Consider the following 25,930-nt stretch of genomic DNA (forward strand, 5'->3'; position numbering starts at 1 on the left):
GGTCTAGGCTCATCCTCTCCCACTGAGACCAAACAAGGCAACCTAGCTAGAAGAACATATCTCACGTTGCCCTCATTCTAAAAATTAAACAGAATAGAGTCTGAGACCAAGCACCACTACATCCTGAAAGCTACTTCAGGAGCATTTAAGGGAGTCCCAACACTAGGAATGTTTTTGTTATAAGCCCATGTCCTTGCGGTCTGCCTCTCCAAAGCTGATTGGCCTCCTGCCTCCATGCCCTGCACTCTCTGTTTGCCTTTTCCATAGGATCCAATAAAAATAAGTACATTTTAAAATTTATGAAAGTTTAATGAATGGCCAGCAAGAGGAGGACTACTTTCATAACAAGATTAATACCTAGACTCCAGGGACATAACATTTTAGTAAAATCAGAATTTGTGTAGCTATCCTCGCGGAGCTTGCAACCTCTGGCTTCCTTATAAAAATGTCTAAATAAAATACTGGCGGCTGTCTCTGCTCAGGATTCCCATCTGCTATCCATGCCCCGACCCGGAACCTGCCAGGGTTGGCACAGCTGAGACAGAATCTCCTCAAGTTCTGTTCCTAAGCTTGTCCAGAGGGACACTATCTGATGAAGCTGGAGGGACAAGCCAGGCCTGGCCTGGGTGTTTCTGGGAAAAATCCAGAGAGAGACTATAGGTAACACTGAGAGCTCTTCTAAATATATGTAAGCTTTACCTTTTTCTCTTAATAATTAAGCTGTAAAAGGGGTCTTGCTGTATATTTTTTTCTCTTTAATTTTTTTTTCTCGTGAGAAGCCTTTTGGGGTGGGTGCTGTGGAGCAGATAATGGGATTGGTTTCTGAAGGTAATGGGGGGCTGCGTTTCTTGGTCTAATTTATAATGAGATCTAAAGCTGCTGGCCAGCTGACACTAATCTTAATTTATGATCTGTTTAACCTTTTTATTTCCCAGCCACAGCCCACACCCCCATCTCTACACAACCTGTTTCAGAAGCAATATGCAGGGTGACGTTTCTGCATCCCACGGCCTCCGTGGCTCTTTCTGAGAGTTGATTCCCCAGCTCCATCCTCCATGAGATGAGACGCGCTGGGCATTTTCTTTATCTGTTGCCTGTTCCCCTTCCTGCTTCTACACAGCCAGTCTTGGGGGTCAGAGCAGATGCAGCATGCATGGATGACAATGGATTCTTTTTCCTTTATCTGCTCTCACTTTCTCTCTTTCTTTTTTATCTCAAGATAGTTGGGGGCTTTCAGGCAAATTGTGCCTGAGGTGCAGAAAATCTTTACTTTAGGTTTCTAGTCATTTCCCCTCAGGATTAGCACAGTAGGTGGCCTGAACAGTAACTGCTATGGTGACTGTTTTGTTTTCTCACCTATGACAGTTTCCCCTCCTTTCCCAGAGTCCTGGCATCGGAAGGCAGGGCCATTGGAAAGATGATGAGGGTATGGAAGGCTGATGATTAGAAATGAGGGTAGAGGGCCAATGGAGTGAGTAGTGCTAATAAAGTGGACTCAGGCGAGATGGCTACTCCCTGAACTGTGTGAGGACTCGGTGAGTATGTGACAGCCACAAGCGAGGATGTGAGTTTTTGCCAGATATCCCCTCTCCAAGTGTGCTCTTGGACTTTGAGTGACTTTCTGTTGTTTATCAACCATCTGTGTCTGAGGTATATGTCTTAGCATGCCGAAGGAGCTGAGATGCCTGGCATGTACAGGTTCCCCTTTTCCCTCAACCCGGACCATCGGAAGAGCTCTAGTGGGTTGTTGTTTTTGGCTCGACTGTCACTAAGGTTACTAGTGTATCCTGATTGGACAGAGTTTGCAGCTTGGGTGTAGACGTGCAGCTTGCTTACAGTACACTCTGGGGTGCCCCTCACCAAATGCATGTGTCTAACAGCTGCTTCCTGCTACTGGTCACCTTGAAGCCTTAGGTGGGCAGAAACCTTACGTGCTTCTCTGCTTTAAAAATGTGGGTTAGGTTAGGTAGTGATGGGAGAAAGAGGTCGGTCTCCATGGGTTAAAAGCCAACTTGTTCTACATAGTAAGTTTCAGAGCACCCAGGGGTACACGAGACCCTGTCTCAAAGACAAACCAAACCAAAACAACAAAATTCTCCAATCAGACTTTCATATGTGTGAGAGTGAGTGTGCCTGTGTATGTATGTGTTGGTGTGCGTTGTATATGCATGTGTGTGTACGTGTGCTTGCAGATACATCTGCCTGTGTATGTATGTGTTGGTGTGCGTTGTATATGCATGTGTGTGTACGTGTGCTTGCAGATACATCTGCCTGTGTATGTACATGAGGTCAGTAGTTTATATCAGGAGTTGTCGTCGTCATCGTCATCATCACCGTCGTGGTCATAGTCGTCATCCTCCTCTTCTCCTCCTCTTCTTCTTTTAAAGATTTCTTTATTTTATGTAAGTACACTGTAGCTGTCTTCAGACATCTCAGAAGGGGGCATCAGATCTCATTACGGATGGTTGTGAGCCACCATGTGGTTGCTGGGATTGGAACTCAGGACCTTTGGAAGAGCAGTCAGTGCTTTCAACCACTGAGTCATCTCTCCAACCCCCAGTCTTCTATCCCTCTCTACATGATGATGATGATGACAATGACGACAGTGTCTCTTGATGAACCTGGAATTTACTGTTCTACCTAGACTGATTCACCGGGAAGGCCTTGGAATCTGCCTGTCTCTGTCCCCTAGCACAGGACTTCCAGTTTCAAGCCACCATACCTCGCTCTTACAGAGGTGTTGGGGATCCAAACCCAGGTCCTTAGGCTTGTCTAGCAAGCACTTTACCACACTGAGGCATAGCTGAAGCCCTCTACTTTTCCCCTTCAATTATTAAGTCATTGTTCCACCTTGCTTCTTAATTAGTGTCTTTTGGGGAGACATTTTGAGACCATCTTAGTTTCCCCCAGGAGTTCACCCAGTTATCTTGGCCACCATGACACCTCCTTCCTGCAGCAGTTGCTGCTATAAGAAGTGCTTCTATTTCTTCCTCCCCCTCTTCGGTTCCTCACTGGAGATATTCTAAAGGAAGGCCACACTGTCTTCTTCTACTTATTTAACAAACCATTTACCTGGTATGAGTCCTGGACATTTACTTACGGCAGCTGACCTGGGTACCACTGCATACTCTACCTTCATTTCTCTATTCCTGTGCTTGGCTCCTTTGGGTAGAGAACGCCATTTGGAAGTTGTCTTAGTCAGGGTTTCTATTCCTGCACAAACATCATGACCAAGAAGCAAGTTGGGGAGGAAAGGGTTTATTTGGCTTACACTTCCATGCTGCTGTTCATCACCAAAGGAAGTCAGGACTGGAACTCAGACAGGTCAGGGAGCAGGAGCTCATACAGAGGCCATGGAGGGATGTTCTTTACTGGCTTGCCTCCCCTGGCTTGCTCAGCCTGCTCTCTTATAGAACCAAGACTACCAGCCCAGAGATGGTCCCACCCACAAGGGGCCTTTCCCCCTTGATCACTAATTGAGAAAATGCCTTACAGTTGGATCTCATGGAGGCATTTCCTCAACTGAAGCTCCTTTCTCTGTGATAACTCCAGCTGTGTCAAGTTGACACACAAAACCAGCCAGTACAGAAGTGAAGACCCGAATGAAGAGGTGTGTTGGTTGCTGCCGACACACTTGTGCTCCAAGCCTTCCTCAGTGCACAGAAGTTTGCACGCTCCCTGACCGGTGCGTGTACACATAGCCGTCTGTGTTTCTGCATCTGACCTCTGCACTCCTGATCACCATCACAGCTTCATCGCAGGGCCTCCCGTTGTAATGCCCGTCCTGTTTGTCGATCCTTCTGCCAGCCGGAAGCCTGGTGCCGATGGCCCTCAGTATGTTTACGTGGACAGCAGCAGCTTCTGTCCAACCGTGAGCCAATCATGGCCTTCTGCTCGCTGGTGACAGGACAGGTCGCCTTGCAGATACAGCTGCCTTTGAAAGAGAGCATTTCCTGGGCTCTGTGAGTGGAAAGACTTCAGTCTCCAAGAAGCCTCTGTTGACATTTAGATTAAACTAAGTAGCAAACAAAATCCTTTTGTTGTAAACTATAAACTCCACAACGTGTTTCTAAGTAGATGTACCTGCTGGCAAGCTGCTCTCTCCCGTATCTACGCAAACACATACTGCGTGCAAAAGATGAAAACAGGGTGTCCAAAGTCCTGTGTTATTTTACTTGGGAAACTAATCATTACTGTCCATTGCATTCTCTGAGTTCGGGCTTTTCTCTTCAGTTGTTTGGTTTCCCTTTAATCCCCTCTAATGTGTGCCTTTTCACCACCCAGGACTCAATGGATTCTTTGTTCTCTTTGTCAGAAATGGAAATATTGAAAATGCATTAGATGACCGTGAACCTCTCCAAAGACCTGCCTGTCCCTTAGTTGTCAGAAACTCTGTGCTTATGTCTGTGCCACTTGGCATTCACGGCGAGGCGTTTTCAAATGTGGTGTGGCCGGGTCAGTGTGTAGCAGGTGGAAGCTTTCCCTGCGTACTGGGGCTCTCTGAGGGTTTACCTTGGCTAAGTTTGCTGGCTGCAGAAGACTAACACACAGTTCCTACCACTCATCATCCGCTGGATAGTGCGCATCACTGGGAACACTCGTGAAATGACTAGATCTCGCTTCTGGAAACAGTTGAAAAATAATTTGGAGTTAATTGTCCTGAAAATTCACTTATTGTATATTAATAGGTTAGGTATTCCCTAATTCATTCTTTCTGAAGCATGGCTTCATTTTTCTTGCCCTCTTTTTTGGCACAAACCTTTTAAGAATGGGCCAATATTACAACTCTTGGGCCTGGAAAAAGGGTAAGGACTCCAGCTTTAGCATTTTAAAAATGTTGTGATCTCTGTGTGTGTCTGTGTGTGTGTGTGTGTGTGTGTGTGCACACGCTCATGCTCCTGTGGGAGTCATGCTCATGCCATGCCATGGTGCATGTGTGGAGGTCAGAGGATGGTTTTTAGCTATTGCTTCCTTTCCTACTTGGCTCCAAGCTGGCACCATCTTTTCCAGTGCTACTCTGGCATGGGGCTAGCTGGCTTGTAAGCTTCCAGGCAGTTGTCTTATAGGAACTGTGGCTGTTACTAATTACTTTCAAAGTGAGAACATATCTTTTTATGCCTTTCGGAACTGGAGGGTCGGGGCATCCTGGTCTTGGGTGCCTTGTAGGTATGCCCTCCTAGAACTTTACAGCGTTATGAGATCTGTGACCTCTTTATTGAGTCGGTGTGTCAGCTCCGTTTCCATTGTGCCTGCTCTGCTTTATCTGACTCTTGGCATTCTTTGTTCCCCACTCCCTGGGTCCTTCCCTTTCCATTGGTTCTCGTGTTTTCGGTTAGTGAGCAGTCAGGGCTCTTCTGTGACTCACAGCTAGCAAGTGATGATGTGCTGTTGCAAAGTCCTTCCTCACTACTCCACACCCACAGTGTTCAGCCGGAGAGTGACGTGGAGCTTCCCAGCACCACCGTCAGGAAGGAAGCGCTCACCCGTCTTCTCAGGCTGCCTTTGCCATGGGATCTGATTCCAGTCTCTCTCCTACCCTTTTGTCATGTGATGACATGGAGCTTAGTCTGCGATTCAAAGACACACAGGGCACAAAGGGCTTGCTCTGGAAGTTAACACAGAGCCCCGGCAGCTTTGCGTTGGCACTGTTACTCTCCCTTCTACTCAGCCTGGAATGGAGTGCTAAGCAAAGTCCAGGCCATGGTGTGTGTTGGTTTGGCCTTGGGCACTCATTTGCTGTTCTGTGCTGTGTTCTTAGATAAGTCCTTGACCGCTCTGCTTGTGTTCCTGCAGAGTCTCTGATCTGGATCAGGTGAGATGTGAGGGGTCCGATAAAATAGTACACAGAAAGCTGGACCAGCCTAGACCAAGAACAAGCATGGTGCACAACATGTCCCCAACCTCACATGGCCCAGTGGCACACCGGTGCCTGCCTGTGGGTTCAGAGGAGACAGAAAAAGAAACACTGGTTGCACAGTTATTTCATCTTGCCGTATAAAAGTGAGTCACTGCAGGGTGTGAAGAGTATGTGCCCAAAGCCCGGATTGTCATTCCTTCTTCCTAAGGGAATCTGCCATTGAGGTCCTAGGGAAAGATGGGTGACCGAGAGGGCCAGTCCCTGTTGCATAATTAACCTTGAGGGAAACACACATGGGGATTCAACCATTTCTCTTTTTGTTTTATGTTGTCACTGTGTTTTGAGAAGGTTCTGCTGTGTAGCTGTCTGGTTTGGAATTTACTAACTAGCCCAGGCTAACCTTGAACTTACGATGAATCATGCAGGTGAGCATTGACCTTTCCCCCTTTACTCTTGTTTCCTAAATGGAATTCAGTATTTTTCTAGCAATACCTTTAGGGTGAAACAATACCTAGAGACCTGGATGTCAGGCTGTAGTTACTCTGGGTGTTGTGCAGTGGACGTCAGAGTGACAGCTGAGTTGAAGAACAGCCAGTCCACAGAGGACAGAACATGCATGCCGTTTAGAGATGCCTTTTTGCTTTTTGTGACTCTCCTTCACATTTTATTTGTATTTAGAGCAGAGGTGAAGAATTTGAATACAGGTATTTAGAGTTACAGGGAATGGTGTTTATGTGCACCGGCCAGTTTATAGTCCCTGTATTACATTCTAACCAGGGGAGCAGCTAATGGTTTCACCCACATTCCCCCCTTTTTTTCCTTTTTTCTTTTATTATCCTCTGGCTTCTGTTTTTCAGGTGTATAGCTATTTTAGTATTATGAGGAATGATGGATGAGGCAGGAAAGTCTCTCCGGAAGCGCGTGTGATATTCTGCAATGCACTTGGGGGTTGGCCGCTCTTGACTGATGGATGCTTTATCTGATGGCCCTGCCACTTCCCGAGATAAAGCTGCCGCTTTATCAGAGGTGCCAGCAGCTGTGATTTAGAATTTATAAACCTCCATCTCCAAATAATTGTTCTGATTACTTTCTGTCCGGGCAATAAAATGATAAAGGTAATTGCACACGAATGTGAGATAGCAGCAAAATACAATAAAATTAACCGGAATTAGCGTGCCTTCTGGATGAGAGGTATCTACGCAATGCGGTGTAGCAATAAGAGAGAGTGATATTATGGCTGGAAGGTGAGTTAGCGCCTTAATGTAATATTCTTTGAAATATAAAAAGGGGCTTTCTGCAGAGGGTGAGTGTGCTTTGGAAATTAAGTTGAAGTGATTCTTATAATTGGCAGCAGTGATGCATTTTGAGGGTTTTGAGGATTTTAATACCTTTTATTGTGTTGTGTCTGGTTGCGCTACCTTTCATTTAGAAGCTCTGGGCTTCAGTCTTCCTAATACAAAAAAAATAGAAGCAGTTGTGGAATTGGGATGGATAAGTGGGCTTGGGCGTTTCATTTTCTTCTGTTAGCAGTGTTCCTGGTTTGAATGTAATGGACCTTCCTATCCCCAGCCCCAACCCTCCCTTTTTTTTGAAATTAACTTACTTAGACATCAAAGGCTAACATTATAGTTAATAAAAAAAAGTTTTAAGGAAGACTTTTGGAAATGTGTTTTGTTTTCTGTCTCTGGATGTAAGCTAGAGAATTGCTTGTTGTAGACAGATGGCTTTCGGTGGTATAACCCACTATTCCTTTTTAATTATTTTGTATTGTTTATTTAAAAATATTTTAGTTTTTTTTTTCTTTTGAGGCAAGGTCTTACTATGTGGCTCTGGCTGGCTCTGAGCTTGCTATATAGAATAGAATGGTCTTAAACTCACAGAGATCCACCTACCTGTGCCTTCCAAGTGCTGGAATTAAGGGCATCTGACACAGTGTCCAGCCTGAAGAATATTTTTATTAACTCTGTTAATTTAATGCAATGCATTTTGATCTCTTCTGTCTTCAGTTCCCTTCCTTCACTCTTCTGAGATTTGCCCCATCTCCCTGTCCCCTGACTTCGAGTCCTTCTTCTTCTTTTTTTTTAATTTAATAATTCATTCACTCCAGTTTGCAATACATATTTTTATAATGCTGTGTTTTATGGCCTTCACTTCACACCCCTGACAATGAAATCCATGTGCTGCTTAGTGAGAAACTTCAAAGAAGGAAAGGAGAGTGGTCACAGCGATCCCAGAGCTGGAGAGCTCGGCCAGCAGTTCCCGTAAGCTTGGGTATTTGAACACTTGGTCCTCAGTTGGTTGCTCTGTTTAGGGAGCCTTAGGAGGTGCATTATATCCCTATATACTGGTCAGGGTTTGAGATTAAAAGCCTCTAGCCATCTCCAGTATGCACTCTGCTTTCTATGCCTGAAAAATGTGAGCGCTCAGCTCTCTGTGCCTGTTATCATGCCTGCCACTTGTGCTATGCCTCACACCATGATGGACCCTTAGCCCACTGGAGCCAGAAGCCAGAATAACTTTTTTCTTGTTTAAGTTACCCTAGTCATGCTGTTTTTTTTTTTTTTTATCATAGTAATGGGACAGTCACCAACTCACAGACATGGCTTCTTTCTTGGAAAACCTTGTGAATCAAAGCAATGAAGCCAAGCAAGCCAAACCTGACTGTGTTTTTAGGTGGAGCTATGCTTGGGGTTCTGGTTGACTAGAGAGTAGAATGTGTTGCAGGCATTAAAAAGTAACAAGGCGCGTGCCATCGCAGTTTAGTGGTGGTTCACACCCTTGATCCCACTCAGGGGGCAGAGGCAGGTGGATCTCTGTGAGTTGGAGGCCAGCCTGGTCTACATAGAGAGTTCCAAGCCAGCCTGGTCTACATAGTGAGTTCCAGGACAGCCTGGTCTACATAGTAAGTTTCAGGTCAACCTGGTCTGCATAGTGAGTTCCAGGACAGCCAGGGCTGCATAGTGAGACCTTGTATTAAAAAAATCAAAACAAAATAAGCAAACAGAAAGCAGCAGCAGCAACAAAATAACAAGAAACTCAAGGTAACCATCAAGATACAGACTCTCCCATATTTCAGAACATGCTCTTATCAGTCACATGCCAGTAGCTCACAGTCTTTAGAGAGTCCCCCATGCTGAGGCCTCTGGAGCTGCCACGCCAGCCATGCTGAGGTCAGGTCAGACATTTGCTCTCTATGTGCTCCTGTGATGAGCTGGCAGCCATTGCAGCTGCCCACAGAGGGGCCCAGAGGTCAACCGAACGCTGCCTGAGGGTTCTCTGCGTTCTAAGCCAGTACTCTACCTCTGAGCTCACCTCCAGCCCTGCTTCTTTAGAGTTTGTTCAGTGTTACTCTTTGTCTATAGCTGATGAACCCAAACACCAGGTCTCTGGGTCTGCACTGTTCGTGTTCGCTTGTTCTTGCTCATGGTATCTTGCTTCCTGAGTGTTTCTGGTTCATTTATTATACTGAACATTGTATTTGGATAACCATTCACTTTTTTATAAGAATAGCAAGAAATGTGACTATTCCAAGCTAGCTGCTTGTTTCAGTGTGTCTCTGAGCACCCAACCCTGTTGGGTTTCATGAAACGCCCAGAAGGCTTAGCGAAATCCACCCACCTCATTGTTGGGCCTTCGTTCCTGATGTCTCCGTTGGCAGAGTCTCTTCAGGAGACTAATGGTTCCCAGATGGGCTGGGTTTGTTCTCACTGGGGATGGTTTAGCTATACTGTTTGAGGGATTGCTTTTGACATTCGGTGGGTTGAGGCCAGGATGCCAGTAAACACCAGCTATGCATAAGACAACTTCCCTCACCCCTCAGCTTGAGCAGAAAAATCATCTGGGCCCAGATGTCAGCAAGCTACAATTGAGACCATTCGTTCCGTACATGTTCAAGGCCCATTGTCCCCCTGCCCCATTCCCACCTCTGTCTCCTTGCCTGTCCTGCCTTATCAGCTGCATCTCACCCTCTAGGGAAGGATTTTTCTGGGACCATCTTTGATTCATCCTTCTTCTGCCCCTTGTTCCCCAGCAAAGGAGGTTTGCAGTCTTGTGGCTTTACTGAAAATTCCGCCTCTCAATCCTTTGTCGCTACTCAGGTCAGGGTTAATAATCATCCATGGGGTCTCAGAGCTTCTGCGGATTACTGAAGTGGCACGTGGCCCTTTGCTCTCTTGATTGGCCCTCTGGCTGCTTTAGACTTGCTGCCAGGCCCTAGCCAGCCCTGCCTGTTGCTCTTGCTCTGTCTCCGTGAGTCCTTGCAGAACTGTGTGGTCCCTGGTTTGCTTTGTGCTCGCTCTTTTCTCTTATCCACCCGCTTTTAAACTCGAATCACTGTTGAACTACTGCCCCCCCCTCCCCCCATGGTTGTTGGTCTTGGAATTTGGATATCTAGTTTTCCCGGGTAATCTTCTTGAAACAGATTTCTTGAGCAATTCAGTAGTAGGTAAGATGGTAACTACCAAAGCCATCTCAGCATGTGCCATGGGCATCCTCCCACAAGGTCCTGAGTAGGGCTCCATTCTCCTTTCTGCTATTCCGTGGCCATGTAACCTTGGCTCTGCTGTTTTGAATCCCCAAGCCTCTATACTCTCTCTAAAACATGTATTCTAAATATTGTGGTCCTAGGGGAGAACTAGGTGAAACTATGAGGGTTAGGCAAGACAGCCCGGGAAGATACTTGAGGGAAAAAGATGAAAAGAGCCAGTGAGGACATGGAGTGGGGGAAGAACCTATGAGGAGATGGGGAAAGAGCCAGTGAGGACATGGAGTGGGGGGCAGAGAGGGCATGGAGATGGGGAGGAACCTATGAAGAGATGGGGAAAGGGCCGGTGAGGACATGGAGGGGGGGCAGGGAGGGCATGGGGGAGGAACCTATGAAGAGATGGGGAAAGGGCCAGTGAGGACATGGAGTTGGGGGTTGGGGGGGAGGGAAGACATGGGGAGGGGAAAGAGTTTGTGTGGAAATGGGGGTAAGGGCCAGTGAGGACAGGTGAGCTGGGTCTTGGTTAGCATAGAGCTATGAACATGGTTATCAGGCAGGCAGCCATATTTGTTCTCATCCATTACTACGTGGTTTAATTTCTTACAGGCAGAGGGCATCATAATTGGTTTTGTTTCCCATCAAGCCAGTGTCGATTTAAACTTTTCCTCTCCAGTCAGTGTGAAGTCAGGCATCATGCCTGTGGATGAAGGTAACTAGAAACTTTGGGTCTTGTTTTGTGGCTGGGCCACAGTGTTTTTAGTCAGGTTCTTGGCCGCATGGAATATAGCTATCCCAGACCACTCTGAAGTTGGTTACTGAGCCTGAGGCCAGGATCAGAGCAAGAGAGGGGAGTGGGGGGGGGGGAGGGAGGGAGGAAGAGAGAAAGAAAGGGAAAGGAAAGAAGAAAAGAAAAGAAAGACCCTGTTTTGTTGTCTGAAGTAGGAGGGGAGGGTCCTGTTGAGCCGAGGATGTGGGCATGCACATGAAACTTTCGAGTTTTTCAGTAACAGGAAAGTCTTGTGTTCTGGTACCAGGGGAAGAGAGTCCTGTGAGTGGGCCTAGAATGGGGATTTATGACCCGAGCTGTTGGAAGCAGGCTCGCAGAGCCTCTGGTGAGTGGGCCAAAATGACAAATGGTTTCTGTGCAGCTTTTTACTGTCCAGCCTCACACTGGACTTCCTTACGCACGGCTGTGTTTGCCAGGGTTTTGATTGTATTAGTTTCCTGCGAGATGGAGAAACCTTTCAGTCCCCAATAAATGTGGATCTGCTTTCAATATGTTTTATCTGTCAAATGTGAGGAACCAGGAAACAAGTCTAAAGCTCTTCTTTATATTCTTACTGTGTTTCAGGGTTTGAATTGAGATGAGACATTTACTAGGTCGCTAGATTTGGGGTGGGATATTAAGTCCTTTGCAGGGTTGGAGTGCCTTCTAGAACTATTTGTTTTCTAGGAGTCTTCTCTCACTCAGATGGCCTTCTCCTAGGTGGGATGTCTAGTTTTTATTCTGATCCTGTCTGCACCAGAGCTGTAGGTGGTAATAGATTCTCCTGGCAAAATGCCACAGGGTTGGGTCCCAGATTTTCAGTGAAGAAGATGTGATGTTAGTATAGACCGTCAAGTAGACAGGATCTAGAACCATCTGGGGGACATACTGCTGGGTATGTGTGTGAGAGAGATTTTTTCCAGACTAGATTGATTAAGGTGGCAGCCTATGTATGGGTGGCATCTTCCTTATGGGGTGAAGTCCCAGACTGAATAAAGAGAGGTGAGTGTCCTGTCTGTGAATACAATATGACCTGGTGTGCCAAGTTCTTACCTACATAATTCGCTACCGTGACTGACTATGCTACCTTCAAACTGTGAGCCAAAATAAACATGCCCTTCCTTAAGCTGCCCCTGTCAAGTATTTTCTCACAGCAACGGGGAAATAACTAATACTGAAGAATCTTCCAAGTGACTCTCACAGCTGTGTCCTCTTTCAGAAACGGCAGAGCAGCTGCAGCAGCAGATCTGTGCATGGTATGATAGTTGGGTTTAGATAACAAATTTCCCTTACTTAGAATCACTTGAGCGGGGGTAGGGGGTGGGGTGGGGGCTACACTTGAAGAATTGTCTTGTTTGGTTATTGATGTGGAAGGACTCAGTCTGCCGTGCTATCCCTGGGTAGGTGAGCCTGGGCTGTGTGAGAAAGCAAGCTGAGCAAGCCAGAGAATTCCTTTCTGTTTCAGTTCCTGCCCTGACTTCCCTTGGTTGATGGACTTTGACCTGAAAGTAAGCCAAATAAACTTTTCATGCCCCAAGTTGCTTCTGGTCTTGGTGTTTATCACAGCAGCAGAAGGTGGACTAGACTATGTGATAAGTGTAGGCTACTGTGTAGTGGTTGGGTCCAAGGGGAAGTGAGTATAGGCTGGCAGGTGGAGAAGGGGAGGGGACAGAACACCAGAAGGACATCAGTGCCTATCAGGTGGCCTTCAGACAAAACACTGCTGGTGGGAGATGAGGATCAGGTTTGGGGCTCTCAGAGGGGAAGGTCACGTGTATCGGGATGAATGGTAGCAGCTTCTCAGTGCGTTTCTGTCATGAAGATAGAATCTGGAGCCTCCCTACTTACGTGAACGAATAATCGCTAAAATAAAACCAGTTGGGCAATTATTTCCAAAGAGCGGGTCTTAGAGGTTAGAGACTGAGGCAGTTGTGCAAGTTCACGTGTGTGAAGCCACGAGTTCTTGTCTGGCATTTGGCTTTACAAGGCTTCGGGTTTTTGTTTTTTTTCTTGTTGTGTTGGAAATTTTTTTCTTTCCTGTATGAGATGTTTATTACTGCTACGCAAAAGTGTCTGGAATAGATATTCTTTAAGCTGTGGGATAAAGTTCCCTCTCTTGATGGTTTAATTTTTATTGCGTTCCCACAATGTGCTGCCGTTGTTCACATGACATTCATGGCAGTGTCTGCCCCCAGAGACTGTGCTCAAAATTGCATCTGCCCACACTCCTGCGCACAGCGCACCTCGGCTCTGGCTCTCCCTCGCTCCATTGGCCTCTCTTTTTGTTTTCCTGGCACATTAATGTCGCCTTGCCCTCCTGTAGTGTGTCTGTTGACGTTTTCTTTTAATCAAAGGAGAAAGCAGGGCACCATCATGGTAGCTAGCTCTTTTAGTTCCAGGTTGGTTAGGGTGGAGCCAGTCTTCCCCTGAAATCCTGCAGAGTGATGTCAGCGTATCCTGTTTCTCTCCCACTCTGCACAACACACATCTCAGGGAGTGCACTGGACCTGGTGTGTGGGGAGATGCACGGTGTGGCAGGGAATCTCCTTCTGAGCCTCCTTCCTTTGCCTACACTCAGGAGCAGGATCAGGTTGTGCTGGCTTTGGGTCTGTGGGTGCATGGAGGAAGTGCATCCACTGAGCTGAGGCGGTGTCATGTGGCAGGGCTGTGTCCGGGCACAGAAAACCTGTGAGATGGTGCATGCAGATGCCCTTCAGAGCTCTGTGGCTTATGAAAAGCACAGGCTGGTGGGTAGTTCTTAGGGAAACTTCTAGATGTGGTTGGGTGAGAATGGGTGGAAGAGTGAGATTTGGGAAGTATGGCTGACAGAACTGAAAGAAGTGCATCATCCAACAAGTATCCATTCCTAACAGTTCTATCCACATCAGCTAGAGGCAAAAGCACCCACTCCTCCTTGGTAGCTAACCCAAGTGTGCCATGTCTATATGAGGGGATGGTCTTCTGCCTTAAATATTAGGATCAGACATTACAGCATGGGCCAACCTGGGAGATATCCTGCTCACTGAAAAAGCCAGACATGAAAGGCATGTGTTTGCTATGAGTTCTATTACATGAGGCTCCCAGGGCATGCAAAGTTAGAGAATTGGAATGGTGATTCCCAGGGCTAGGGGTTGCCGGTTGTATCAAGGAAATATGGCATCTTCTGGAGATGATGAACAAGTTTGGGACATGGACAGAGGTGATGACCGTATGTGCTGAGTTTATTTAATACTCCTGAATTAGTGTATGTACAGATGTTTAACATGGTGTGTGTGTGTGTGTCCATATGCTGATTTTTATCATAATAAAATTTGTATTTCCTATTTCAATGCTGCAGACATGTCTAGGAAGTTCTATCTAGTGGACATGATGCTTAGCACCAGTTACCATGGAACTCTCTTGGACAGGGTAGGTGGATGAACCCCCAACTTCATCACTGGAGTGGGTGCTCTGTGAGGGCATAGTCCCTCCTCCAGTAGAGTACAGTTGGAGGTGGGGGTCTGTGAGGGCAGTCGTCCCGGGAGGCTGTTTGGGATCTCTGAGGACAGGTATCTCCCGGAAGACACTGGGACTCTGGGAGGTCAGGGGTCCCCTACAGGGCACTGGGGACAGAACCTTCAGTCGCTATTTCTCTAAGGTATCCGGTTCAGTGTGTGGAGATGATGGGGGCTGGAGAGCCTCCACTTTGTAAAGTCATCCTCAAATGACTGTAAGTGCCAGCCTGCTGAATATCAATCACGTGGACTTTTCTTCTCTTCCCCCAGATAAGGTGGAAAGCTTGTTTTGCCTTCCCTGTGTCTTTGTGTCCTGCTGCTGCAGCTGATGTGCCAGATCCCCCTGAACAGTTGTGGGGAAGGCAGTGTAGTGGTCTAAAGAAGCAGGCAGCTACAAACTCTTCTACCACTGAAGTTTGGATTCTTCTCATTCAAGTTATCTTTAGAATTAGCACTGCAAGTCTGTGAGGTTTCCTGTTGATGAATCTTGTCTGAAGAATGGATTTTTATCTTCATAGAGATAGAGATATTGTTGGATTTTGCCATAATGCCTCAAAGTTGTACATTTTTGTTAGTTTTTAAAATATACTATTGAGGTTTCCTTCATGGTAGCGAGGATAGGTTAGTGTGAGGGAGAGATAATTGCATTACTCAATTATGTGAGCCAAGCCAGGGTAGAGCTTACAGATAATTTTATAATAATCCCTATTTCCAAGAAAAAATATTTGCACAATACTTTAGTCATTGTGTCATTTGCCAATAAATCAGTTACAGGTTGGTCTCTGTTTTTATTACTGCGGAGATTCTATGTCCGGATGTAGGGTTTATGTATACCTTTCTCACATAAATAGCAAATAACTCAATCAAATAACTTTAGATAAGATAGTGATTTTTCTATGGTAAACATTTTTTTTTCATTTAAAGCCCTAAAATTCCTCCTCATCTAACCTGATAGCTCCATCCTGTTTGCTGACAGCGTGTCTGTCAGTCTGAGTGTCAGAGTCTCCCCGGGTTCAGATGTTTAAAGTGAGCAGCTAAGGTGACAGATTTGATGTGGGGTCTTTGGGAGGTGATGGGTCACAAACTGTTGCCCTCAGGAATGGGGTTAGTGCACGGATGAAAGAGTCCCGAAAGAAGATCTTCTTTTCACATGTGAGGGCACGGTGAGAAAGGGCAAGAATGGAAAATGGGCCTTCTTTTGTCCCCAAGTTTGCAGATCTTTGATCCTGGGCTTGATCCTGGCCTGCCTCCCTCCAGAAGCCAAGAAGGAGTCTTGTAGATTATGAGCCTCATTCCTTGGGATATTTTTTTTAGAGGACACAGACAGTTGGTCCATCCTACTCAAAGGGAGCTAGATGCACAGACTCTCCTGGGTCTGGTCAGCTCTCGACTCTGACTTGTGCTTAAGCAATCTAACAAAGCCTGAGAAAGGACTGGGATCGGTTCTTCTCTGTCTTTTGACTTCCTGTCATAGCTGAGGGACAAAAAGGACAGTTCAGGACAGGATTGCAGAGGGGATTCAGGAAGATAGGCTGCATAGCATCCAGTAGCAGACTTGTTGGCAGAACTGCCCGTGAGATCCTCTTTGGGAACACATGTGCAGGACAGGTGTATGGTTCAAAGCTGTTCCTTCCCTAGGTGCTAAAGCCCCTGTCATGACTGTGACCACTCTGTATTGCAGACTCGATTTTTACTAAGTAGGAGGGAGTTTACAGCTGGCTGTAGATCTGTGCTTCTTCCTCTAGGTCAAGCTTCTAGATCTCCTAGACATGGATCCGGTGTAACACCTTGTGTAGGGGAGTCCTGAAGCTGGCTCACTTATGGGAAAATCAGTTGAGTCTGAGATCGTTGTGCCCATCCCCTGGATAGAATATGCACATCCTTGCAGCAACAGCAGGCTGCAGATGCTGGTTGTGGTTAAGGCTGCTGTTCTTTTTGCTGGGCAGTGGTGCTGCCTGTCTTTAATTCCAGTGCTCAGGAGACAGAGGCAGGCAGATTTCTGTGAGTTTGAGGCTAGTCTGATCTACAGAGTGAGTTCTAGGACAGTCAGGGCTACTCTGTGTGAAAGAAAATCTGTCTTGAAAAACCAAAACACAAGATTGTGACTCTTTAAACATGGTCACCAGGAGCTGTCCAGTGAGTGGTGTGAGCACACAGGGTCAAAGTACAGAGTGCACGGGTGGGCCCGTGCCTGGCAGATCACCCCACAGCAACAGACACTAGGCTGCTAGGTCGACTTCCAAGTCTAGAGGACTGAATTCCCTACAGGCATTTGAGTGTCTGTACTTCTTAGAGATCCATAGTAAGGAAAATGAGCAGGACGGGGACAGGGGAAAGACCCAGTCTCAATTGTGCTGTCTATGCAGTATGATCACTGACTTTGAACCCGTGGCATGTTTATATCATCAGTGCTGTGGAGGTGAGACAGCTGCATCTCTGAGGATTGCTGGGCAGCCAACCTAGCATGGAAAATTCCAGGCCAGCAACAGCCCTTGTTTCAAAAACCAAGATGGATGGCTCCTGGAGAAGGCCACCCGAGGTTTAGCTATGGCTTTCATGTGCCCCCTGCCACCCCACCTACAAGCCCCACCTCCACGCCTCCTATGCGCTGTTGGCTCTCTCGAACAGAGAGCCAGAATAAGCTTCTCTTAAGTTGCTTCTGAGAAAAGTAACTACTACAGCATTCAGCTTCTATTACATTAATTTTGATCAAAAGTTCGGTGCATAGAAACAGTCCAGCATCCTTTCCCCATTTCACATCCTCACAGTGAGACTGAAGATGTAACCTGAGTTGTCAGTCATCATTTTGTTTTGGAAGCTCACCCAGAAGTTCACTGGTCATCTGAGATGTCACTAAACACTTCACGCACTCAGCAGAAAACGAAACAAGCCACCAGAGACACACGGGGACCTTTGAGAGTTTAAAAACATTCAAATTGAGTATCCGTTGGTGAATGTTGGCATTAGAAATATAGACGGGCTTCCCCAAGAGGGAATGGCTGATGGGATTTTGGAGGAGAGAAAGGAGGGTCTGTTAAGTAAGTGCTCAGATCTGAGGCTATGCATACTCCAGATGTGAGCATCAGGAAGGGAACACCGTTGTGTGGCTGCAGGAGGGAGGGGCCCTCTTCGCTGAGTTCATAGGCAGTGTCACCTAGGGAGTTTTGGGGTGACTCATATGGGAACTCAGCTGGGATGTGTCTCTGCTGCACTCTGGGAGGCTGTTAGATACTGAGAGGCAGACTTCAAACTTGGTGTGTGTTTTCCATACTGGTTGGTATTACTTTATTGGCAAGATGGCTCCCTTAGCTTTTGTCCAGAAATGCAGAATGTGTGTCATTTGTCATTACAAGCCTGGGTGTGCCTAAGCATCCTGAAGAGCCGGTTTCCCGCCTTCTATAGTCTCTCCAGAGTTTGCTTGGTTGTGCCCTCTCTGGGGTGTCCACTCTTTGTCTTGCTACTTGTTCCTGACCTGCCACCTCACTGTTGGTGCTTACCTGTGCCCATTTGGCTGCTTTCGAAATTGTTCTATCTCAGTTTACCCTTCCCATGGCTCAAGCTGACCTTTGATGAAACCATGTGTAATTAATTACTTTCTGATGATTGGTTAGTCCACGAGGAAGGCTTCTGGAAGCCTTTTCATTCTCCCCTCTTTGGTCCATACAGTACCCCTGTTACATGAGGACATGCATTACATATGCTCAAGGTGATCCAAGAGGCCATTCTGAGCTCAAAACCTGAGGCCTGGCTTAGTCTTGTTTCTGTCCATGTCCAGCTGTCTACTGTTACTCTAGGTAAATGCATTTTGTATACAGCTGAGGTCTGTTCATTGAATGAAATCTTCCTTTGAGTTTTCCAGCCTTCAAACAGGATGGATTATGTCTTTGTCGCCTGTAGAGAGAATGAGACCCTGAGACAGCTGGAGCTGATGTGTGGTTCTGGAACACATATTTATTGCCTGTGGTTTGGGGAGATATCTAACCTCTTGTGATCTTAGAAGGACACTCTTGATGGCTGTGGGTGGGTTTGTGACAGGCCACATGGAGTGCCCCTGTGAGTGTCAGGAATGTGTAAGTTGCATGTGATCATGAGCCCAGTGTCCATGATCTGGGTCCGTATTCTGTGATGGTGGAAACCCAATATTTTTTTTTGTCCTGTGATGTGTACCTCTTTTCCCTGACACACTTTCCCTCAAATACATTCTATTTTTTGCAAGAAATCTGAAAATGCTTTGTAAATTTTAAAATATTAAATGCACATAGAAAAATGCTGAGGGTTTTATATGTATCTCTTTGTATATAGATGTGTTTGCATGGCGGTGACTCATACTTTGGTGAGAGTTAACACTCTGTGCACAGGTTTCTCAGCTGTGAGAAGGACCATGGTGTTTCTTTCTGTCCACCAAGGATTGTCCAGAGTCCCTCGCCAGAGGCCTGATGACTGACGGGTCACTTCAGGAACCCAAGAACCCATGCTATGATGTCATTTTTCTGTAAACCCTGAACTATAATAAATTGCATTTAACGGTTGTAATTAAGATTTTTAGACTGTGAAGCTGTCTGAGAGAGGAAGGACCTGTCTCTTTCTCTAGAGAAGAAATTAATTGTTAGAGTGTATGGTCTTTGAAGAATTTACTGTAAGATAAAAGACTGGGGTTTTATTCTTGCATTTATTAGTGTTTAATCAAACACAAAGTGCACTTTCAGTGTGGAAATCTTGGCTTCGGTGGCAGGCTTAGACTGAATTATTGTTTAAAGAGCAAAAGGTATGGAATTATATGTTCAAGTTATCAAACCACTGATAGGCTCTGGGTATAATGTAACTAATTTAGAACATAAAATCCCTGGCTGTGTGACTGGAGCCTTGGGTTAATCGCTTGGCAGTGAGTGTATTTCTGAAGCAGGGTGGACTTAGGGCAGGGTGGTGGCTGTCCCTCAAAGAGTGAGGTGGGCCTGTCAAGGCCTAGTATGGTCATAGCCACTGAGCATGTCTAGAAATCAGTCTCTTCCATTTAGGATCCCAAGTCATAAATTATTGCAGGTTCTACCCCCAGTATCCTTTGCTCTAGAGCCATTGAGAACTTAGTTTTTAAGGGCAAGGGGACGTAATTCTAATTCTCCTGGCTCATGTACTGGGGACAAGGGTGACCTGCAGTGGCTTTGCATCAGGGAACATCAGATCTTCCCACCAGGAATGGAGGAAGTTGGGGAGGGTTAGTGATTTTGTTGATGGTTAGCATGGAATTCACCCACCATTAGTGGGAGGGAGAGAAGGATAGGAATTGCCTCATGGGGAGCCATTTTTGATAACTGGGGTCTGAATATAAGAGAAGCCTGCCACTGGGCTCTGTGACCTGAGTGGTAGTTGGTTTTGGTGGGTTGGAGAGAGTGAGAGGAGCTAGCTAGTGGCTTGGGCTGCTCAGACACGGGCAGGCCCTGTGTGCTGGACTGAGGTCATTGGACTTAATACCAATGGGGCCATTTATCCTGGATATTCCTAGGTTGTGTGGGAGAGGTCCTTGCCTAGAGTCTAGGGAAGGCATGGCTAAGTGGCACAAGAATCATCTAAACACAGTGGAAGAGGGCAGGGCCCTTGAGGTATGGCTCCAGACAATATACCAAGTTTGGTCAGCCCTTCATGGCCTTCAAGTACTTACTGGTTTTATAGAATCTAGGAGTCCTGGGTAGTGGGCATCTAGCAGAAGCTGCAAAAGGAAGAGAAAGGTTGCCACGTGACTTCTAGTACCCCCCCCCCCATCAGGCAGCAGAAAGTATCCGCAAGGCTCCCCCAAGGTGTGCTCCTATGCATGGCAGGAATCTGCCATCTTGGCATATTGCTGGAGATTGACCAGTGAAGGCTGTGGTGGATACCTGCTATGAAAACTGTTCCCGGGCGCCTATGCCAATGGGTTTGCTTATTGAGCATGAGCTATGCATTGTAGTGGGTCCCCAGTTCTAGCTGACTCCAGTGGTGAGTGACCTGACTCAGAGCCCCATGTTGTTCATAGAACCCTACGTGCACACATAGATGCAGCCAGGCAGGTCACAATATGTGACTGCATCTACAAGGGCTCTCCTGGACATGGCTGGTTTTAACCAGCCTTGCTGTTGTCCAGCATGTGTCCTCCATGCCACAGCTCATTCAAGATTCCCCAGTGATGAGGAGGCAGAGGCTCTTCCCCCTGTGTGGGACAGGACTCCCCAGCTTTCATATCTTCCTAATTGGGAAAGGTCATGTCTCCTTCAGACCTCACTCGCCCCCCTCCCCTCTGTGTCTCCTAAGCAGTCATTAGCTTCCTGGCTGGCAAAGCACTGTAGGATGGGAACTGTGTGCTGTGACACATTTGAGCTGAAGCTTTCCGAGTCATGGCAACTGTAAGAGCTGACACTTCACGTTGAGCGCAAGCCTGCCACCCCTTTTCCTCCTGACAGCCTGTCACACGTAGCTCTATCGTTAGTGGGACCTGAAGTGCTAGAAGTTTTCCAGCCCACAAGGAATGTGCTGTTGGCAGCAAGAGATGTACGGCCACACGGGGGTGACCCTGGGTGCAACACAATCCCAGCAGACCAACCAGTCAGGGAACCTCCTGTCCTTCCCACGAGAGGCTTCATGTTATCGTGTGTGTGTGTGTGTGTGTGTGTGTGTGTGTGTGTGTGAGCATAGCAGACTCTAGGAGGAGTAATTTAAAATGAAGGAAACCTAGGTTGGTTTTATTTTATTTTTTATTTTTTCATTTTCACAGCAAACTGAAAATGAGCCATTCTTGATCAGAACGGAAACTCAGAGTGTTAAGATGAGATGCAGGAATGCTTTGGGATTTGGGTGTCTTGGGCTTTGTGCAAGCTGTTCCCGAGTTCCTTTGTGGATCTTCATGCTTGTCCTGGCCGGGTGCCTGGGGAGGCCAGGCTTCTCAGGTCTCTGACGGTTTGGATGCCTTCTCGTGTGGAGTCTGATTCTATCCCGAGTTGTCAGGCGGTGGATTTCTTCCTTCTGATTTGTTCTTTTACTCCAGGGAAGGGGACATTTGTTGTAAAGCACTGCAGCCCTGCTGGCTTGGGAGGACCATGAGAAGTTGAGGAGGACTTGCTGAGCAGGATTCCAGATAGCATCTTGAAACCAGGAGTGTCTGGGCTCCGCGGTGCTGAGGGCTACAGTTAGGGTGGAGTGTCTGCGGCAGGACTCTTTACCACCCTCAGACCCACTTGCGCGTTGGAGAGAGTAGAAACAGCCATCTCCCCCTGCCCAGGTGTCTTCCAGGACCTGCTAGGTGAGGAGACGTACAGGTGGGCATCCTGCTGAAGCTGGCACACCCTTTGAGCCTGGAGTGTAGCAAGGACGGATCAGCGGGAGTTTTAAAAGCTAAAATGTGGTTGGCAGTCAGTCATCCTTCCAGGTCTGCTGTAGGGAAGCCTAGCATCATCAAGGTTCAAAACAGAGGTTTCCGGGTCCTTTTTCTTTCTTGAGGTCTAATGTTTTTGAGGAACTCAGTCCCATAGCCTTGCTGGCTGGTGGCTTCAGAGCCCAGAGTACTGGCAGGAGGGGCACCTGGCTGGCTTAGGCTAGGCTGCTCTCCCTACATGACATCTGGGGGTGCTGTAGAATGTCCTTGGTAGGTTGTGCCTCACTGCCTAGGCCTGAGGCCCCTGTCACACTGACCTGGGGAGGCTCAGGGAGAAGGGTACTAGCAGCTTGTCACTCAGAAGCCTTTAAATAAGGAGCTCCCCTGCTGCATTCTGAGCTTCTTGCTGGAGGTCTGAGTCTCACTGGTTTTTGTAACCTGGCATCCTCTTTGCCTATGTAGATTGGGCCATCAGCTGCCAGAACAGCAGGTGCATGTTTTGTTTAGTGATGGTGACTGCTTGCTTCACTGTGGATTTCAGCTCCTGGTTTCAGGAAATCACTTAAACACACAGGGCCTGAGAAAAGAACTTCCCCCATCATTTTTCTCCTTGTTTAATTTCTAGTTTATTGTTTTTGTTTTTTAAGTTTTAAAATGGGTTATAGAAACTGAACCCCACCAGTTTCATTATGTGTACTGGATATCATTATTTTTAAGTTAATTCACTAATTTATTTTACATCCCAAATGCTGTTCTCCCCTCCCACCCCCCTTCACAGAGTCCTTCTCCTTGGATAGGACAGGCCACCCTTTAAACCCACCCTGGCACATCAAGTCTCTGCAGGGTTAAAGTCATCCTCTTCCATTGCATCCAGACAGGACAGCCAGATGTGCTGGAGGCCTCGGTCCCCATCATTTTTGAAGGTGATGGGCTAAGCAGAGAGAGTTGACCTAAGGCATCTAGGAATTAGGTCTGAGGCTACCTAAAGGAAGTCTGCTATTTTACCATTAAAAATGTGATTTTCCAGCTATGTGTAGTGGCACACATCTTGGGAGGCAGAGGCAGGTGGATCTCTATGAGTTCAAGGCCAGCCTCTTCTATACAGTAAGTTCCAGGACAGCCATGGCTACAGAAATATTCTGTCTTTAAAAAAAAAAAAAAGGTGATTTCTTTTTTCCACTTTCCTTGTGCTTGGTACAGAAATGCCTCTTCTACATGAGTAACTAAGTAGAAGATCGAGAGTGCTTAGCCCATGATCCTGACTTTGTAGTCCCACTGTGTCATGGGGCTGCTTGACACATAGAGATTGACTTCTGTTGACTGTGACAACTCACAACTCCCCTGGGAGGCTCCTGGTCTGGTGGGCACTGTGGGTGGGCCTCCCCCTTGTTGGGGTCCTTCTGGGCTTTCACACTTGGGCAGCGAATCTCATTCTCTCCCAGCTTCCCAGGGTCAGTCTTAGGATTGGGTTGACATGATACATGGTTTGCTCTTTTGTGGGGTTCCCCATGCCTCTTGCTGGGGTGGACATGAGAGTTGGGGACCACTGCTGCTTCTGCTGCTTCCTTCCCAGTCCCTGGCTGCCTGGGAGGCCTCACAGGGCCTCTGTGCTCCCCATTTGCTTTGGCAGGCCCTGAGGTCTGTCCCTTTCCTTGTCTTCCCTGTCACAGCAGTCGGGCACCCACTTCCTATCCCCTGGCTGCTGGCAGGCCCGGGGACTCTGAGAATCACATGGAAGCACTTAGGGAAAGGTGCAGTGCAAAGGGCTGGTGAAGTCAGGCTGAGAAGGAAGGGAGCTACTGCCTGTGGGTCTCTGGCTTTCAGTACCTTGGTGGGAACTGGCCTCTGGCGCCAGCTGCTTAATTCAGAACATTGTTATTTAAACGCCCTTCATGTTAAAGGGAGATGAAAAGAATTCACTTCATTTTTCAGAGGTCTCCAAATAGCCGTGGAAAATCGATTCTTTTTCTGCCACCAATTAATGTCAGCCCCTCTTGTGGCTTTGGTGGATGCCACAGTGATGATGTCGGGAATGTAGGTACAGGAGCCACACTCTGGGTTCTGCTGCCAAGTGGAGAGTCATAATCCCAACTGGGTCCTGGAACTGGCCACAGGGATACCCCGGGTAGGTGACTCAACCTAGATACTGTGCCTAGGACTGATATCCTCAGAGAACTGCAGGGTGGAGTACATACAGGTTTCCTGTGGCCTCTGCTGTCAGCAAACATTCAAACAAGTGGGCTGTTGGGGGCTGGAGAAGTGGCTCAGTGGCTAGAAGCATTTGCAGCTCTTCCAGTGGACTCTAGTTCTGGTTCTAGCATCCACCCTAGTGGCTCACAAGCACCTGTTGCTCTAGCTCAAGGGGACCTCACACGTTCTTTTGGCTTCCATGAGCACCGCACTCATGTGCACATACCCAGACATAGACAGGTTTATAAAACATTGGGCAGGTGGAGCCACCATGGCATCCAGGATCTGACCATCAGGATTGTACACCTCTGGGTGTCTCCAGTTTTGCATCCAGTTATTTGGACCCCGTGTGTTTTGGTTTGATGGGGATATTGATTACACAAGCTGAATGCCTCCAAGAAGGCACGCCTGAGTTCTCGTGTCCAGGATAGCTTGTTTCATCAGCCATCAGCCTGTGCTTGGAGTCAGGGCCCTGAGAGTTTGGTATTTCCCCTGCAGTCTGCGAGCTGTTCCAAAAGTAGAATTTGAAGAAATAGGATATGGACAGAGGAGCCTTTGTAAACTGTGACAAGTGGCCCGAGGCTGAGATCTCCTAGCGGCTCATACCCTGAGGCCCTGGAGGGGACCCCTTTCAAATTCTTGCCTGTGTATGTAGGAAGTGAGGTGCTATGCAGGAAAGCTTTGGGGTATGATGCTAAGGCTTGGGAAGCATTGGTCCATGCCAGGCTGAAGGGGAGAGGAGAAGGAAACAATGGATGGTTCTAGAAGTCTGTGGGTGACACAGAAAATCACAGGGCACAGGAGCATGAGAGCACAGGACATCCCAGGCAGCATGGAGCAGCACAGACGGAGACCTAGTGGTAGTCAGACAGGAGAAGATGCAAAGGGGGGCAGCCTGTAGACTGGGGGGTGCTGCAGTGTGGTATGTGGGCCTGGGGGGGGGGTCAGCATACCTCTTGTTTGGGGCACAGAGGATACATTTGGTTGGTCTTGGAGGCCACCCTGTCTCTGTCAAACTTGTCAGCAAAAGAAAAGCAGCTGTAGACTGTAGGTGAATAAGGGTGGTTGTCACTATGTTCTGACAATTCACACATTCGTGCGTGTGCACGGCACTCAGGGAAGTAATTAGCAGTTGACTTGTCCTGCATACTCTATATGATCCCAGGTGAGGACTGTGTCACTCACTAAAGTGGTGCCCTGATGGAATGGGACTGTGCCACCCACTCTAAGTGGTGCCCAGATGAAATGATGCTAAGGAGCTAAAGATACCAGGATCCAGGCTTTGAGAAGCTCAGGTGCATGAGGGGATGACCTGGGAGGGAGTTCTAAGAGATGGTTGGGTCCTAATACATTCTGTGATAACCCATGCAAGGGAGCATCTTCTGGAAGGATGATGTCTAGGCAAGGTAGTTAGAGGTCATTGTAGGCCGAAAGGCAGAGACAGCCACCCTGCTCTAAGCCTGTGGCCACAGGTGCCATGTTTGTCCGTGGTGTGTGGGGCCCCAGGAGGGATTCTGGGAGTCACTGGTGGATAGGAAGGGAATGAGTGTTCTTTCTTTCCTAGAGTCAGAGAAGGAAGAGGAGCCTAAGGGAGTACAGACATACGCAGTGTGCTCTTTGGCATTTGCAGTTTCCATTGAAATCAACTTTGCAGGCTCTCCATGGCGTCCTTCATTTCCACTTTCTGCTGATTTGGGTGCTCTGTGTCCCCACTGGGCCAGTCTCACCCTTCATTTTCTGTGATGCATTTCTTTTCTTTTTCTTTTCTTTTTTTGTGTTTTTTTTTTTGTTTTTTTTTTTT

General features: G+C 47.3%; 1 protein-coding gene across 4 annotated transcripts in view; it reads left to right on the forward strand.

The window, feature by feature from the left end:
• The window catches only part of Mgmt (O-6-methylguanine-DNA methyltransferase), a 232,663-nt gene that overhangs the window by 30,050 nt on the left and 176,683 nt on the right, over positions 1 to 25,930 (forward strand). The window contains exon 2 of one of the 4 annotated variants that reach the window (XM_029480220.1): positions 10,947 to 11,049. The exons of the other annotated variants lie outside the window; for them this stretch is intronic. Coding sequence (XP_029336080.1) covers positions 11,044 to 11,049 — 6 coding nt within the window. The 5' untranslated portion in view covers positions 10,947 to 11,043. The remainder of the gene's footprint in view (positions 1 to 10,946; positions 11,050 to 25,930) is intronic. 4 annotated transcript variants of the gene reach the window in all.

Source organism: Mus caroli, chromosome 7 (assembly GCF_900094665.2).
Source record: "Mus caroli chromosome 7, CAROLI_EIJ_v1.1, whole genome shotgun sequence".
Lineage (NCBI taxonomy): Eukaryota > Metazoa > Chordata > Mammalia > Rodentia > Muridae > Mus > Mus caroli.